Source organism: Canis lupus, chromosome 19, assembly GCF_048164855.1.
Source record: "Canis lupus baileyi chromosome 19, mCanLup2.hap1, whole genome shotgun sequence".
In the NCBI taxonomy this organism is placed as follows: Eukaryota; Metazoa; Chordata; class Mammalia; order Carnivora; family Canidae; genus Canis; species Canis lupus.
Window position 1 is genome coordinate 46,206,426 of NC_132856.1, and position 12,931 is coordinate 46,219,356.

Below are 12,931 nucleotides of genomic sequence, written 5' to 3' on the forward strand. Positions count from 1 at the left end.
CAGGCTTCTGTGTGTGGCTGCGGCTTGACTCCAGCACCTCTCGAGGGCTGAGCTGGAGGGAATGTGATGTCAGCAGATGGAACCTGTTATTATGGAACAGTTCAGGCTTTAGAACAAGAGCTGCAGGCCTGGCTGCTTTCCCTAGGCCCTTTCCTGTCTCCCAAGCCCCTGGAGGGAACTCAAGGACCCTGGGAAGGTGAGCAGCTTGTTCTGGCTTTGCCATGTCAGCAGGGCCATGCAGATACGTTGGAGCCCTGCTGTGAGGCTCACATGGCTGGTTGTGGACAGTCCCATCTTGCGGAAGAGGTATGGTCGAACCTCCAGTTCTGTCCACCAGCTCACTTGCCCCTCTTGCACCCCGCCTCAGACACTGGGCGCACAGACAGTGCAAACACACATGTTGTGATAATCAGTAGTTGTATCTGAGGATGAGCCATGGAGTTGGCTGTCCCTTATGTCATGGGGACCCTGGCCTCGGGGGCTCCACTTGCCAGGAAAAATCTGTATGGGTTTGGCCTTTAAATTTTAAAAAAAATTTTTTTAAATTTTGAATGCATGTGCAAGCACAGGGGTGGGGGGGCAGAGGGAGAGAGAGAATCCTAAGCAGGTTCCACACCCAGCACAGAACCTGACCCAGGGCTCAATCTCATAACCCTGAGATCATGACAAAATCAAGAGCTGAATGCCTGACCAAAAGAGCCACCAAGGTGCCCCTGGATTTGGCCTCTTGAACCACTGTCCCTCACTCAGGTTGTGCAGGTGAGGACCAAGCTGCACAGTTTCTTCCTGTGAGCTTAGGAGTTGGCTCAAGGCCTGTTAGAAGATAGATATGTAGCTTCATGGCTCAGAAGGGGGTTTTTTTGTTTGTTTTTTTTTGTTTGTTTGGTTTTTTTTTTGTTTTGTTTTGTTTTTTTGGCAGAGGGGCTTGCCAAAGCATCCAGAAAGCTCCAGAACCAGGAATGATGTTGCTAGGGGACTTGTTTCCTTGGAAAGTCACAGACGTCAACCTTATCCTTGGGAACTCAAGCACAGCAGAGACCCTTCCCCTGGGCTGGAACTCAGAGAGAATGAGGCAGGGCTGGCTAAATGCCGGGTCTTTAGATGTGAGCCAGTACTGAAGACAGAGACCTGCCGCTGGATGTGCCTGCAGCACATACTGCTGTCCATTCAGGCCACTATCAGCCCCTAGCATGGCATTCTTGGAAATGCCCTTGCTCCCACCTTCCTCTCTCGCCCTGTTTGTGCCCAGAATAAAGAAGAAGCACATGAGCCCCTCAAATGCAGAATGTGAAACTTGGCTGACCGAGCACACAGATACAGCTGAGATTTACCCTCTGAGCAATCCTCAAATGCAACAGGAACGCCAGGCTCAGTTTTCCGAAGAAATGGGGATCTGTTGGTACTGATGTCGCTCTGCCAGGGGTGCCTGCTTTTTTAACCTCTGAGATGCTGTCGTTCCCAGCCCTTTCCCAGAACCAAAGAGGCACTGTGCTGGGCTCTGGCTTCTCTGGTTGATTCGGATTCAGCAGCCTCCTGTGGGGAAGCTTATCTGGTGTCTGTGAGCAGAACGTCCTTCCCATGTCTACTCTGACTTCTTCTGAGTGGCCCCATCTGCTTTGTGCTTGTGTATTTACTACCAGCTTGTCCTCCCCGGCAGTTGTGGGCAGTAGCAGGACCCCATCAGCTTGAGGAAGGGAAAGGTCTCGGGAGATACTATGGGCTGGGCCTTGTCTAGGCTGGTCATTTCCAGCCTCCCCCGAGTGATCAGGGATTCCGATGAGCAGCACAGACAAAACCACACTCCTCAAAGGCACCTTCTCTTTTCCTTCTGTGAAAACATCCAAAGCAAAGATTCAAAGCATCTGTCTCTGGTGCTGGCGGGGCCTCAGAGAAACCCGTAGGCTCATTCTCTGTGGGTAGGAGTGTTGATGGGTAGGTTGCTCTTCTGGAGAGCATTTTAGCAAGATACATCAAGAGCCATAAAAATGTTCAGAGCCTTTGACCCACCCATCCCACTTCTGGGAAGCTGGCCGAAGGAAACCATCGGCATGGAAAAACCTGCACACAGTGGTGTCTGTTCATGCTACAGAGAAACTGCAGATGGTGTTGCATCCAACAAAGGAAAAATCTGAGTAACTCACAGTGCAGATGCTTGGTGGAATGTTACTTGGTCATTAAAAATGCTCCCTGTAGAAACTCTTATGGCCTGGAGTCCCTTTCAGAAGCCTGTGACAGTGAAGACCAGCAGTTGCCATGCCTACGTTCCACGGCCGTGTGCTAGAGGCCTAGTGAGATAGTCACCAAAGCACCCGCTTTGGAGCGGGGTCTGAACTTCTTCAAGCACCCTTAAGGTCAAAGTTCTGAGTCCATCTTTGTGGTTTTGGAGACAAGCTCAGCCTTCATTAACCAGCCTGAGTAGGGCTCACTGTTTTCAGGGAAGATGGACCTAGCTTGGCACCCCAGAACACTAGCGGCCTCAGCTCCCCCACCCTCCACCATTTCTGCCACAGGAGTGCATACCCGAGAGGGGGGTGTCAGTCTGTTAAGGGTGCTATAACAGAATTACATAAACCGGGTGGCTTATCAACAACAGATGTTTCCTTTTCATGGTTCTGGAGACTGGAAAGTCAAAGATCAAGGCACCAGCAGACTGGGTGTTTGGTGAGGGCCCCTTTCCTGGTTCATAGACTGTCTTCTCCATGTGTTGTCACATGGCAGGAGTGAGGAGGGAGCCTCCTGGAGGCTCTTATAGGGACACTGCTCACATTCAGGAGGGCTTCATCCTCATGACCTAATCACCTCCCAGAGGCCCCACCTCCCAATACCATCATTTTGGGTGTTCAGATTTAACATGAATTTCAGTTGAAATATTTCAAAATATTCAGTACATAATAGGGGAGGCTGGTGATGGGGTCCTGGGAGTATAGATGACAGCAGCTGGCGCCACCACCTGCCCCCTCCCCTACCCCCTCGCTTTGGAGCAAGCCTGTCTGCCAGCAGCTATAAGACATATGCATCAGGATGTGGTGTTCTGATCCTTTTGCATCCCAAGGCTTGCTGCCCCAGTGTGCAGTGGATTTGGCGGGGGTAGAGGGTGATGTCCTCTTTGCCCTGTGTGTCTCTATCCCCCCACTCTCCCATCAAATGCTTTCAGTAACTTCTGTCTCTCCTGGGCTTCTGGCAAGGTGATCCTGTCTATGTCTTACAGGTGGCCAATGTGAATGCCAAGGATGGCACATGCACGTTGAAAGACTGTGTCTATAAAGACGTGCAGAAGGACTGGCCTGGCTACTCAGAAGGGGACCAGCAGCTGTTGAAGCGGATGCTTGTCCGGTAATGCTGCCTCCCATGCCTAGGCATGTCCCCTGGTTCTGGGGCATATGTCATCCTGAGGATGTCGGGGTGGCCTTATGTGGTCCCAAAGGCCACAGGCCCTTGAGCAGGATGGAAAGATCTGGGAGACTTTGGCGGTCTTCCTATTTCCTGGGATGCCCTGGTGCTGAGACAGCCCACTGTGGCCTCCTGTTGGGGGAAAGGCCAGTCCCTGGTGATGGAGCAAATGGTTCAAGTCACTGTCCTGAACACTAGAATGCCCAACAGAGGATTCAGTCCACCCAGCCTGTTCCACGCTTCCTTTCCCAACAAGCTCCTTTCCCAAACCTGCACATCCCCACAGGCTTCAGCTATAGGCTGCCTCCTTAAAAAGAACCTTTCAAGAACATGAAGCAGAGAGAGACAAAGCAAAACAAAACTCCCCACAGGCGAGATTAAGTAGCATTAATTAAACACATTCCCTCTCAGATTAATTGGGACCTGAGGTCAGGAGTGGCCTTGGTGGCTCAGGGGAGGAGTGGTTAAGTAGGCCCCTGCCTGGCTCAGGCAAGCAGTTAATGATTTCCTTCTCAATTGATGCCTGACTTGGGAGCACGGGCTGTGAAGTGCCATTCAGAGCAGGCTGATACACTAATTAGTCTTTAAATGATTTCTCAGGGACTTGAGTTATTTATGAAGTTGTGGGGTTTTTTTTGAAGTTCATCTGTTCAAAACAGTAATTGCATGTAGACTTGGGGCTACTCTTAGGTGAACCTGGGGTTTCTCCTCAGCCTTGCAGGGCACTCCTCCCCAAGCCAGTACCTGCTTCTGAGCCGGCCTAAGGTCACCACTCTGGGTGTCCAGAGGTCCTGGGGAGGCTGAAGAGCTGTTTTCAGCAGAAGACCACTCCTACCCCCTATACCCTCTCTGGTGTCTCCTGTTGCCCTAGCTAACCACGTATAGGGCCTTGGCCACACTGAACTCTCTAGAAGAGGCGTGGGCAAGAACAAGTAGCCTTGTTGTATGTTTGTGTGTAGGTGGGGTCAGTTAGGAATCTTGGCTCTGGAGCTTTGTGTAATTCCGGGCTCATATTCCTCCCTGCTCCACTGAGTGAGTTGCTAGGACACCTGTGAACTCAAGGCACTCAGCTTTCTCCTGGGCAAGTATGGTGTCCCTCTTTCTGTCTGCACGGGCCAGCTTAGGGATCAACCGTGCCAGAAACCATTTGTTGCCAGCAGCATGTATTGTCCATGGAAGCTTGAATCAGTTGGTGTGCAAAGGTGAGGGTCAACATCATCAATGCCCGCAGACACACTGGAGGTCACCTGAGCCACCTGTCTGTGCAGCTTATTTTCTTTAGGTTGTCCCCCTCTCCCTGAAGAAAGCCCCATTTACAGTGGTTCTTGAAGCCTCATGGCAAGAAGGAAAAATAGGGCCTTGGGGTATTTCTGCTAGTGGGGACCAGCATCACCCCAGAAGCTGGGCCACCTCCTTTTCCTACAGTTTGTTCAAAATTCATACCTGAGGTTAAGCATGTTCATGCTTTCAGGGTCTGCCTGGGCCCCTGGGGCTTTGCTCTGCTCAGACACCCTCTTGCGGTATTGTTTTGATCGTTTGTGCTTCAATTCCTAGTGTGTGTAGCTGCTAAGGCTTGTCTGTCCCAGGTGTCTAGTGCAGGATGAGGCCTCGGCAGCTGTGCCCAGCCCTATAGTCACTGCCCTCAATGCCATCGCCACCACCTGCACTTGTCCCAGCCTTGCTTGCCCAAGGGCAGGTGTCTGCACCAGGTGCCAAGCCATGGCCACCAGCCCCGTCACATGTGCTTTCCATGGACTTGGTAACCTATATTACTGTTACTTTCTCTGCTTTGACTTCTCCTTGTCTTTCACATCCAACTCCAAACTTCCCCCGGTGTCCCATGGCCTTTTGTCACTCTCAGCAGATCAGAGGTCCTGCAGGTTCCCCCAGGAACCGCTGCCCTCTCCTGCCAGCTCTCCCATTCCTGGGTCTGCAGTTCTGCCTTGGCGCCCAAGGGCTGCAGCTCTCGAGGAAAGAACTTCAGGAGGTCCCTTTGCCATAGTGCAGTCAAATCGGATTGACAGTTGGCCAGGTCTGGACCTTCAGCTCCTGAGGACTTTTGCCTTCATGTGGAAGGCCTGGACCCCAGGGCTTAGAGGTTGCATGTCGGCATGGTCACAGGGTTACCTGGCAGGTGCTCAGAGGTGAGTGCGTCGGCCCTCACAGCCTGAAAACTCAGCTCATCCTTCTTCTTACTCTGTGTGCGCTCCTGAAAAGGCTCCCTGTGCCCCATTACATGGGGTGGGACGTGGGAGGCATGGGCCGTGGGGTGTGCTCCACACACTGTCTGCCTTCTGGTATTACCCATTGTTGTGGTCACTCTCTTCAACTTTTCCCAGCCCATCTCTTCTTTGCCATTGTTTATGGTTTCTACTAGTCTTTGGTCTTGTTTTGTGTAGCATCACGTTGTTATTCCATGGAGGTGATGTTATTTTTATTTTTAAAATTTTTATTGTTGAAGTATAGTTGATATACAGCGTTATATTAGTTTCCAGCATGCGGCAGGTGGCTGGACAGTGTTCACCCCAGTAAGTGTAGTCGCCGTCTGTTACCACACCACAGCCACAGTGTCATCACCTACATTCCCTGTGCTGCACCTCGGGTGCCCATTCCCGTGACTTCTTTATCTCAGAACTGGAAGTGTGTACCTCTTCATTCTCTTCACCTATTCTGTCCATCCCCCCCATGCCTCTCCCCTCTGGCAGCTGCCAGTTTTGTTCCCTGAACTTGAGTCTGTTTCTGTTTGTTTCTTTATTCATTTTCTTTCTTAGATTCCACACATAAGTGAAATAATGTGGTATTTGTAGGACTCACTGCACTTAGCATTATGCCCTCTAGGTCCATTCACATTGTTGCACGTGGCAAGATCTCATCCTTTTATATGGCCGAGCAATGGTCCTTTGTTTCTGTCTCCCACATCTTTTCATCCCCATCTATCAGTGGACACTTGGGCTGCTTCCATATCTTGGCTACTGTAAACTAGGGGTGCTTATATGTTTTTGAATTCATCTTTTATGTTTTCTTTGTGTAAGTACCCAGTCATAGAAGTACTAGATCATATGGTATTTCTGTTTTTAACTTTTTGAGGAACCTCCATCCTGTTTTCCACAATGCAATCAGTTTGCATTCCCACCAACAGGACACAAAGGTTCCTTTTCTCCTCATCCTTGCCAGCACTTAGTTCTTTTTGTTTTTGTTTTTTTAAAGATTTTATTTATTTATTTTGAAAGAATGGGAGAGAGTGAGTGAGAGAGCACAGCAGGGGGAGGGACAGAGAGAAAGGGAGAAGCAGCCTCCCCACTGAGCAGGGAGCCCAACCCAGGACTCAACCCCAGGATCCCTATCATGACCTGAGCCATAGGCCTATGCCTAACTGACCGCCCCCCCCGCCCCCCGGCACCTCAGTTCTTGTCAACAAGATACTAGCCTTTCTAATTGGTGTGAAGTGATATCTTATGGTTTTGATTTGCATTTCTCTGATAATCGGTGATGTTGAGCATCTATCCTACATCTGCTAGCCATCTGTATGTCTTTGGGAAAATGTCTCTTCAGGTCCTCTGTCCTTTTCTAAATCAGATTATTTGTGCTTTTTCGTGTTGAGTTGTCTAAGTGCTTTATATGTTTTGGGTATTGATCCCCTAGCAGATGTATAATTTGCACATGTCTTCTCCTGTTCATCAGGTTGTCTTTTTGTTCTGTTGATGTTCCCTTGCTGTGCAAAAACTTTTTGTTTTGATATAGTCCCAGTTGTTTGTCCTTTTGTTTCCCTTGCCTGAGGAGGCAGATCCATAAATATGTTGCTAAGGTTGATATACAAGACATGACCATGTTTTCTTTTAGGAGTTTTTGGTTTCAGGTCTCACATTTAGGTCTTTAATCCATTATGAGTTTATTTTTGTGTCTGGTGAAAGCAAGCGGTCCAATTGCATTCTTTTGCATATAACTGTCCAGTTTTCCCAGCACCATTTATTGAAGAGACTGTCTTTTCCCTATTGTATATTGTTGCCTCCTCTGTCATGGATTAATGGACCATGTATGTGTGAGTTTATTTCTGGTCTCTATTCTGTTCCATTAATACCTATGTGCCTATTTTTTGTGTCAGTACCAAGCTGTGTTGACTATTATAGCTTTATAATATATCTCAAAATCTGGGATTGTGATGCCTCCAGCCTTATTTGTCTTTCTCACAATTCAGTGGTGTTAACTACATTCACAGTGTTGTACAACTACTACCTCTAGCTAATTCCAGAGCACATACCCCAAAATGGAACCCCATATTAGCAGATAGTCCCATTCCCCTCTCCCAGCAACCACTAATCTTTCTGTTTCTATGGATTTGCCTTTTCTGGATGTTTCATATCAGTGGTATCATACAGCATGTGGCCTATTGTGACTGGATTCTCTCACTCAGTTTACTGTTCTTAAGGTTGTAACAGGTATCAGGGCTGTGTTCCTTTTGTGGCTCAGTAATCTGTTGTGTGTGGATATACACACACATTTGTTCATTCACTCATCTGTTGATGGACCCTTGTGTTGTTTCTACCTTTTGGCGATTGCAACTAGTGCTTCTAGGAGCGAACATTTGTGTACGAGGATTTGTATGGACATAGATTCTCAGTTCTCTCAAGTGTAGAAGGAGGAGCGGAGTTGAGGTTTTTGAAAAACTGCCAAAAATGTTTTCCACAACAGCTGCACGCTTTTACATTCCCACCAGCAGCACACAAAGAGGTTTTCCAGTTTCCCCACTTTCTCACCAATACTTGTTATTTTCCGTTATGGTTTGGTTTTATCCTAGCCCTCTTAGTGAATATGAGGTAATATCTCGTTGTGGTTTTGATTTGCATTTTCCTGATGACTAATGATGTTGAACCCTTTCTCATGTGCTTATTGGCCATTTGTGTATCTTTGGAACAATGTCTACTTGAGTCCTTTGTCTTTCTGTGGATGTTAAGGCTGGTGTTTTGTTGTGGATTTAAAGTTTTCATCTGCTTATAGAGTCTCTCTTCTCTTTAAAATGCATTTTCTTGTCTCTGTCTTTTGGGCCCTGACATGTGTTACCTGGAGGCCCAGGGGCAGCCCTTCAAGGCTTTCCTCTGAGTGGCTCCATTTCCTCAGGAGGGCCGCTGAGGTTTCTTGGAACCCTCCGTGGGCCCTTCTGTTTCTTCAGTCTCCTGAGGCCACACCTCTGTCCATCCCGTTGTCCAGGTGTGCCTGGAGCAGCCTTCTGGCCTTCTAGAGAAGGCTGGGCTCCTTCACTCCTGAACACACTGGGTTCCTTCCCCACAACCCCAGAGCATAGTGGGGACAGCCCTGCAGGAGCCCCTTCACTGTGGTCTCTAAGACTCTAACCCCAGGCCTGTGAGGTTCTGTGGCCTGGGGCCCTATTTTCTTGGATAAGACAGTCACCACATCTGTTTTCAGCATTAGATAATGCTGCTCCCTTTTCCCCTTGCTCCTTCAGGCATTTTTAGTGGAGCCTAGAAAGAGCAGATGTAAATGCCTCTGGTTACTTCTATGTGGATGGCCAGCAAACTTGAAGTACCCATCTTGGCCACATGTACTGTGTTACCCGGGTGAGCGCTTGCATGTTGCAGACATTTTTTTCTATGGCTTTCTTTGCATTTGGGGCCACCATAGAGGCGGCAGCAGCAGTGGTTTGTAATATGGCCATCAATCAAGGAGGTCTGCTCTGCTCATCACTGATTAAGGTCCGTGCAGACATGGTCCCTGCAGCCCCAGACCCTGCAGGGTATGGAGCACCCAAGGCACCACGCACAGTACCAGGCTGGCTACTGGGTTCTCATGAGACTTGCAGCCTCTGGGATTATAAGAGGTGCATCAGAGAGGGGCCACAAGCACGGTCACTAGTAGGGCCTCCGTTTGCCCTTTGAGTGTCAGAGTGTCTCTTCCCTCTCCCCGCCTGCATCATTATGCTCAGGTACTGGTAGGCCAGTGGCTGCCCCATTATCCTTAAGGAGGTATTGTAATGTTGGCTCCCAGGAAAGTGGGTCCTGAATCCAGGAGGTCTTCCTGTTGTGCCAGTGCATCTTAATCCCCTTCAGCATTTTCTGAAGTTTCTGCAGTAAGCATTATTATTAGGATGAATGATTGTTTGTTTTAAAGATTTTATTTATTTGAGAGAGTGACCAAGAGAGAGCACACACGAGCAGGGGTAAAGGGAGAAGGAGAGGGAGAAGCCAACTCCCCTGCTGAGCAGGGAGCCCAATGTGGGGCTCGATCCCAGGACCCTGAGATCATGACCTAAGCTGAAGGCAGACGCTTAACCAACTGAGCCACCGAGGCACCCCTGGAATGAATGATTGCTTTCAAAAGGAGAGGCCAGTGCCCTAGTGTACCCAGCTCCCACAGGGACATAGCGCAGAGCTTGAATATCTTGTCAATTTTACTTGGGTCCCTAGTCTCCACAGTAATGGGTGTTTAGATGAGTGGGAGGTCCACTGACCCTTCTCTGGGTGCGACAAGATACTAAATGGGCAGTCCTCCAGGTTGTGGATAAATCTAGGGTGGGATGTGTTCAGCTGCCCTCTGCCAGCCGTGTCCTGTAGTACCCCGTGTACTCAACCCTGCTCTGGTTCGACAGCAGGGCCCACCCCAAATCACTGAGTGTAGGTGGGACAGCATGGTGTCAGTGGAAAGGCAGATGGGTCTGGCAGTGCCCTACTGGTTGTGGAGCCTTACAACTACCCTACATCTCCTTCGTAGGAAGCTGTGCCAGCCACAGAGTGCAGTTGGCCTCCCTGGAGACCCTGCTGCCACCAGTCCTCCCAGGGAACATGGAAGCTCAGCCTCACCCCCTCAGGTAGGAGCATTGGGCAAGGATGTGACAACACATTGCTGGCGGTGGCGGCGGTAGTTGTGAGGGAGGAAAGTGGGATAGGAGCCAGCGGGCCAGACCTGACCTCAGTGTTTGGACAGCCCATTGCATCCGTGGCTCATAGCTGGGTATTTTCTTCAGTGAGTGAGCAACTGCCTGGCTTTCCCCAGACTGGGGACCTGGGTCTGGTTCCCTGGTGCAGTTCCCTCGAGTACTTGTGAGAGGTATGTGCAAGGAGGGCAGTCTCCCAAATCATGCTGAGCTTTGTGCTCTGTGCACAGCAGGCACAGCAGATGCACACGCTGGGACTGTCATGAAGATTCCATAAAATCGAGCGTGCCAGCTGCGGGCACAGGCCCTGTGAGTGGTGGCTACTGCCGAATTGGTGAATAATCAGGAGGGTGCTCAGGTGGCCCCATCTGTATGCTCTGGCTCATGAGGCCCTCATCCCAAGACCCTAATTTACCTCCCTTTTCTCCTTTGCTGTGGAGGCTCCCAGCCCATATCCAAGGCCCTGAATCCTCCTTGTGGAGAGGTCAGGTCTGTGCCTGCCCTGGCTCTGGGGCCGAAGTAGAGGGCTAACAGCCTCCTTATCCTGCTTCCCCCTGATGGTGGGCCTGCCGCCTACCATCCTGCTCTCTCAAGCCACTTCCCAGGGACCGGGCTATCTATGTTCTGGCCTTGCCTCACATGCCTCAGCCTTCTCACTTATGAAGTGGGGATGCAGCCTGTATCATGTCACAGGATTGCCTTGGGGATCCAGGTAGTCCTGGGTCTGGTAGGGGGTTGTGAGGGAGTCCCAGCCTATGGAGCTGCCCTGTATCCTTCAGACTTGGTTCTGTCACCATTCCCATCATCTAGGAATGATGCCGAATGCTGAGACGTTTCAGACCAGTCCCCGGAGGTGGCCCTACTTGAGCACTCGGGTGGGCAGTTTGGCTGATGCTGCCCCCTTCTTGGATCCGTCCTCAGGGTGGGCTGAGCCTAGGTTAGCAAGGGCCTGGCTGTTTTCAGTGTGCCCCCTTGTGGCCAGAGGAGGCCTTGCAGGCAGGCACTGACTTTCCTGGGGCCTCATGAGCTCCAGGGTCAGCCTGTTGCTCCCCAGCCATTTCTCAGGAGACACCAGTGGCTCCACAGTCTCCCTTTTAAAATCGTTTCCCTTCCATTGTAGAAACGAACACAGCCTCCTGATTTCATCGACCGCCTGACTAGCAAGAAACCCAGGATATCACATTTTACCCAGAGAGCTCAGCCTGCCATCAATGGGAAGCTGAGTGTACCCCATGGCCGTGAGGCCCTGTTGCCTACTCCGGGCCTGCTAGCAGGGACAGATGCCCACCCACCTCCACGGTTGGAGCCCCCAAGGGCCCATGACCCTCTGGCTGACGTCAGCAATGACCTGGGCCACAGTGGCCGGGACTGCGAGCACGGGGAAGTGGCTGCCCCAGCCCCAACTACATGCCTCAGTTTGCCCCTGCTGACGGACTGTGCCCAGCCCAGCAGGCCCCATGGTAGCTCATCACGCAGCAAATCCAAGAAGAAGTCCAAGAAGCACAAAGACAAGGAGAGAGCAGCTGAGGACAGACACCGGGCCCGGTTGCCAGAACACATGCCCAGCCCCCTTGGAGCCCCACCAGATGCCCCGGGTAGGTACCAGGAGGCAGGCCTGGGGTCAGGGACTCTGTGGGAGGACCCTGCTAGGAGCCTGAGCTGCAGTCCACACACACCATTGCGCAGGGGGCACTGCGCCACCCCATGAACCCCTATATTGGCACACCCTGCACATTCAGCTCCTTTGCACCTTGTCTTCTAACACAAGGTCGTCTGTGCCCTGGAGCCTTCTGCGGTCCTGCTATGCCAGGTCAGTGCCAGAGCACAGAACTGGACTGAGCTGAGGTCCGCGGGAGGAGACCATGTACCGGGAGAGCAACTAGTTCCAGGCTCAGCTCTGGCTGCCCTGAGGTCTCAGACACTGAAAGGGAGCAGGATGGGGCTGGGGTTCACAGAAGGCAGTGGGTGGGGTGCAGTACCTGGTTGGAGAAGACCAGCACTTGGAGCCACAGGGCCTCGTGTAGCCTGCTGACAAGTGAATTTTTCAGCCTGTGGAGACTGGGTTTGGGAAGCTATCCATATAACAGCAGGCTGTAGGAGTCGGAATGAGGTCACATAGCAGGAGAGAAAGTCGGGGGTCGAGAGATCTGGGATCACAGCAGCAGGATGAGGGGTGCAAGGTTGGCTGGGGCTGCGTGCTGAGCCTGAGAACCCTTGGTGGGGGGCATCTCATACACCCAGGAGAGGTGTATGGACAGACCGGCTTGGGGTGGGAGGAGGAATCTTCACCCCCAGAGCCTGGGCCACCTTAAGTTCATAGCCGAGGGCGCCTGAGCTGAACACCCCATGTGGCTGTTAACTTAATCAGCATGGTGTGACCACAAAGATGCAGCTGCACCTGCCACCTGCAGTCTCAGGCTATGTAACTTGCTGCCCTTTCAGATTATTTCCCCAGGAAGGATCCAAGCAGGAGGCATTCCTAGGGCAAAGGGTGGAGTTACTTTCTCCTTAAGGCTTTTTTAATGAGTTATTCAACTACTCTCCAGAAAGGCCTTTGCCAGCCCCTCCCTCTGACTGGAGGGCAGGTGTTGGCAGCAGCCAGGTGGAGGCAAGGCCTGGTTCCCTTGAGCTGATCCTGCCGGGAGAGACAAACCC

The 12,931-nt window shown here is 51.1% G+C and overlaps 1 protein-coding gene across 2 annotated transcripts in view; it reads left to right on the forward strand.

Annotated features, from left to right (window-relative positions):
- Positions 1-12,931, forward strand: part of ELL (elongation factor for RNA polymerase II) — a 79,281-nt gene that overhangs the window by 59,567 nt on the left and 6,783 nt on the right. For both annotated transcript variants that reach the window (XM_072786698.1, XM_072786697.1), the window contains exons 6-8: positions 3,209-3,333; positions 10,114-10,210; positions 11,397-11,871. In XM_072786698.1, the coding sequence (XP_072642799.1) occupies positions 3,209-3,333; positions 10,114-10,210; positions 11,397-11,871 (697 nt within the window). The remainder of the gene's footprint in view (positions 1-3,208; positions 3,334-10,113; positions 10,211-11,396; positions 11,872-12,931) is intronic.